The 4784-nt window shown below is 57.1% G+C and overlaps 2 protein-coding genes across 2 annotated transcripts in view; both read right to left on the reverse strand.

Moving 5' to 3' along the window:
- Positions 1 to 2140: 2140 nt before the first annotated feature.
- Positions 2141 to 3307, reverse strand: GGTG_04027 (hypothetical protein; the record flags this gene model as incomplete). The annotated part of the gene is made up of 1 exon (XM_009221816.1): positions 2141 to 3307. One exon carries the CDS (start codon positions 3305 to 3307, stop codon positions 2141 to 2143), a length of 1167 nt encoding a protein of 388 aa, XP_009220080.1.
- A 1203-nt stretch (positions 3308 to 4510) lies between these two features.
- Positions 4511 to 4784, reverse strand: part of GGTG_04028 (hypothetical protein) — a gene marked incomplete at its 3' end in the record, with an annotated part of 1533 nt that continues 1259 nt past the window's right edge. Inside the window, exon 2 of the mRNA XM_009221817.1 lies at positions 4511 to 4710. Within this exon, the coding sequence (XP_009220081.1) occupies positions 4511 to 4710 (200 nt within the window). The remainder of the gene's footprint in view (positions 4711 to 4784) is intronic.

The raw sequence follows: 4784 nt of genomic DNA on the forward strand, positions 1-4784 counted from the left end.
ACGACGACGACAGACACACACACACAACACACACACACACACACACACACACACACACACACACACACACACACACACACACATACATACCTACGCAAACACACAAGGGCGCAGCAGTAGCGCGTCCACCATGGCCGTAAGCGGTAATATCTGCAACAAGCTGAAGACGGGCAGGGGGGTGTAGTCCACGGAGCCCACCACCACCAACAACAACACACCCCTATTCTTCATCATCATCCCCCCACCACACCACCCAGGTTACATGATGCAGGATTTCTTGCATGACGAGGACGAGTACTGTAAATGAAATCCCGGGCTAGCGTGTGAATTAGCCCACGCCTTTTCATGTCGGAACCCATGTCGGAACCCATGTCCATCTCGTTCGGGGGTCCTCCGGCCTGGGCTCTGGCGCCAGGGAGGGATGGGGCGTGTGCATCTCCTTTCTTGCCTCGCTCGCCAACCATCAGCAAAGCCCGCCCGCCCTTCTCCACGGAACTGGGTCCTTCTGTGTGTTTGTGGGTGTGTGTGCCGTTCGAGGAACGCCCGTAGAAAATATATATCCCGTATTGGCATAGTCGGGAGCGCTTCTCGAGCACGATGGTCTGGCCTCCCCCTCCCCACCCCCTACCCTTTCAGGGGCACAGTGCGAGCCTCCAGGTGCAGAGAGAAAGGATACATGCTTATTGCATCCCATACCAACAACCGTCTTGGCTCCCAAACCCCCATCACTGTTCATCCCCACGGCGCAAGGGCAGGGTCGCAGCGAAGGGTGGGCAATACAGGAGAAGGCACGGCAGAGCATGGGGGTCTAGATTGCCTCTGGAACGAAGACGAAAAAGAGAAACAAAAAAAAATCAGCCCAGTAGGACGTCATCGAAACCCCCACGCTCCAGACGCTTTTCTGCCCAGGCCTGTCCGCCGGAGAAAGCATGTTTGACGACGACATGTAAACACAACACGTGTTTCCGAACAAGGGACATGTTTGCTTTCGTGTAGATGAAAATTGTTTCTGCATACAAAATCTCGCAGCCCCGTTTTACGCCTCAGAGGCCGCAGAAACGGCGCCATCAGAGTCTACCGGGGCCTTGTCTAGGTCACCGCCATGCCAGGAAGTCTGGTCGTTTGGGTAGGAAGCTACCGTGGCTACCAAGATAGTATGGTGTGGAAACCCCGCATGGCCTTGCGCGAAGAGCCGGCGGCGCGAACCTGACGGTTGTATCTTGGCTCCCTGATTACCCGGCCGCCGTTGCTATCGTGACGGCTTGATTGGTGCGGCACGTCCCAATATCAAGCGGCCAACAGCAAAAAAAAGACACATGCTCAAGGGAGGGAGCAAGTCAACTAGGGGCAGCACACCAACAGCAGGGTCGAGAGCAGAAAAAAAAAGACATGGGCATTAGATAGCTCATCACACGCCGTGGATTCAAGAAACAGATGGCATCATCAGCAAAGGCCGGCCTTTGATCTTGTGCGGGACTTGGAGGTGGTGCTGCAGATCTATACGCTCACCGGCTGGCCATGCTTCTGCATCTATCATCTATCGGCTTTGCCTTGTCGAGTGATGACGAATTCCCCTCATACTGTATCAAGGGAGAAGTCTGGCCTCGCTTTCTACCGTAGTAAAGAAACACACAAACGCACGAGCACAATTTCCCCCATCTCCCCTTTCAGCTCCATTTTTGAATTCCCGTTCGTCAATTCCTTGGTTCGGGTGGTGTGGGCGAAGAGCAGGCAAAGCGAGTAGTCAGCTCAGCCAAGGTGGGCGAAAACCTCAGACAAGGTGGGAGCTTAAAAATTCCTCTCCTCGCCCACCTTGGCTGAGCTATCCTCTCGCTGCACTAGCTCATGGCAACCATCGGCGTCCCCGCCACGCTTTCTTGACGACCCCAACGATTGAATTGTGACCCCCAGAGACTGGTACCTATCTTAAAACAACGCTGGTCCGCCACATGTCTCACTCGGTCAAGTTCCTTCGCGCCTCTGCAGGAAAACGCCCCCGCCTCGTCCATGTGATTCACGCCCAAAAACCACAGATAAATCCAGAGGTCGTACAAACAGGGCTACCTGCCGACATGGCCGCGTGGCAACTGTCGAGAAACGAGGGGTTTTCGCGTCTTGGACATCTTCTTGGATTTTGCGTCTACGTGCTTCTTGGCCTCGGAGGGTTCGTGGTGCCCAGCTTTATGTCCTGGTCCAGAGTGCCGGCCGCATTTGCACCACCACGACGGTCCATCTCGAGAGCCGGGCTCGAAGGAGAGCTGCTGGAGTCATCCCCGCCCGAGTGCCCTGGCATGTGCGCCGCCTCCGCTTCCTCACGCTTGTACGAAGACTGCCGCTGAGCCGTGCGTCTGGCAGCCTCGTCGTCTGCCCTTCGACTTCTCGCTTCCGCCTCGGCCGCGAATCGGCGGGCCTCCGTCTCTGCAGCGGCCCAAGCGGCAGCACGGTCTCGCCGTAGACAGCGCACCTCTAGCTCCTCCACGTGCTGCAGTATGGCGAAGCCGGCCTGCATTGATGTCTTGCGCGTCACGTCGACGCAGATGGCCAGGGCGGCCGGGTCGTTCTCGGACATGCGGGGCTCCTCCTCCTTCTCCTCGGCGTCTTTCGTCTCCTTGCCGCCAAACACGCTTCCGACGTCGCCATGGTCATCCAAGGTGACGCTCTCTAGCTGCGGGTCGCGGGGGCGCGGGGATGGGGATAGGGACGGTCCCGGTGTCGATGAGAACTCGTATAGCCCTACGCCTCGCTCGGCCATTGCCTCGTTTGGATCCTGCGGACCCGATTCGTAGTGCGCCGGGTGTACCGCGTGTCTGGTCTGCAGCCGCCGAATGTTCTCGCTGGCCTCGCAGACGAGCGTGACGGGAACAAAAAGACGCTTCACCTGTCGCGCCGCCGCGGCGTACTGGGTCGCGGCTTCGGCCCCGCGCTCCGTGGCCGTCTGGCAGGCCGTGATGATTGTGAACTTTGCAAACGAGGTCGGTTCCAGGATGTGGTTCGCCATGTTGAGTGCGCGGCGGGCGGCCTCCGGGTCCATTCTCAGGCTCTCCAACTCTCCTCCAGTGATCCCTCGGATCTGGGCGTCGTGGTCGCCGCTGCTGCGCCAGTCCCGCCTCGGCTCGAAGGTCGGTGGCGGATTGGTGTCGTCGTTGGCGTCCTCGGCCACGACAGTTGACTTTTCAATCCCAATCAGCATTGATAGTAGGCCAGCCACCGACGCCTTGCCCACTCCAGGCCAGCCGTTGATCCATATCACTGGTCTCCTCTGCGGCTTGTCCCAGCCGGGGCCCACGGCCAGGCACTTTGCGGGCATCCTGCTGCCTTCTTGCATCTCCTCCTGGTTGCGATTTCTTCCCAGGCTTTTTCGACGACGTATCGGGTATTTGCATGCGGATCAAGTCGGAACCGAAAGCGCCCCCCAAGGTGTTGGTGTTGATTGCTGAACGACCAGGTAGATGCCGAGGGACACAGAATCCCAGAGCATGGATTAAGGATGGTCCCTGGCTCTCATGGTAGACTGGTAATGGATTTTCCTTCATGAGATCCTAAAGGTTGCTGGATTGAATTTGGAAGGCAGGAGTGAGGGCCCGCCAAAAATGGAAGGGCCGGCCGCGTTGGCGATATTTACGACGAACCCTCCGAAACGACGTATTTTTCCATCGTCTCGCTCCAATTGGACCTTTGGCTTGCAGGTAGTCTTCATGTCTGTCTGCTGAGAAAGTCTGGCCTAGAGACAAAGGGACGGCCCTGGGTACATAAACGAGGCTATAGATCATCTCAGTCAAAAGCAGTCTACTGGTCAGGAGACGACTTGAAGACGGGATCCTTGAGGGTGGGTGGGACAACGATGGTCTAGATTCTAGGCAATTCACCGGGGCTCTCTCTCCACTAGGTGCAAAAATAGCAACACGGAAATCAGCAGCTGAGTGCACTTTGGGAGTGCAAGGTCGTGGAACATCAGAGCTTTGAATATAATGCCCTGCCCTGTTTGCTCGGTGTGGGAATGGGTCTATGCCGCAGGTGTACGTCCGCGTCGTACACGCATGGACAACGGCTACAGGCTTGATACCGAAGGTGCTGCTACGCCCGTTGCAAGGCACTTGAAACACACACAAAGAACATGCGCGCGGCCGAAATACATTCACTTGGCAGCAAACGGGGCGCTCGCGAGACAAAGCGACTCCAGGTAGGGAGGCAGAGAGAGGTAGGGAGGTAGGGAGATAGGTGGGCAGCTGCCCTGCTAGTTGATGGGAGCACGATCCACAGACCTCGCGGGCCGACTTGGCTGCAGTTGTGATAGTATTGCTTGTTTGTATTAATAGAGGTAGCGTATCATAGTCGTCGTGTCTATTATTCAAAAGGTTGCCCCGGTGCAGGAATGCGGTCGGTCAGAAGGAAGAGAAATTGCCATGGGGAAATAGCCCACGTCATGGAGAAGCATTTGTACCGTGTTCCAAAAACAGGAAGAAGAGACAAAGAAAAAGAAAAAAAAGACGTCGCCACCAAGCAGCTCAGCTCAGACCTTGCCGCCCAGGTGCAGAATATTCTTCCTCACCGCGTCTGTCAGCTCTCCCTGGCTCTCGGCCACGTACGCAAAGGTGTTGGGCCAGGCCTCGGGGTGTGGCATTGGCAGCTCGATCCTGTCCTCGTCCCGCAGGTGGCCCGAGATCATCAGGGCTGCGATGATGGGCAGGCAGTTGCTCGCCTGGGTCAAATCTGCGGCAGGTCGACCCGATTAGAACTACTGTAGGAAGTGTGTGGGGCGGGAGGGAATGGGAGCAAAAAGCGGC

This window comes from Gaeumannomyces tritici (assembly GCF_000145635.1).
Source record: "Gaeumannomyces tritici R3-111a-1 unplaced genomic scaffold supercont2.2, whole genome shotgun sequence".
Lineage (NCBI taxonomy): Eukaryota > Fungi > Ascomycota > Sordariomycetes > Magnaporthales > Magnaporthaceae > Gaeumannomyces > Gaeumannomyces tritici.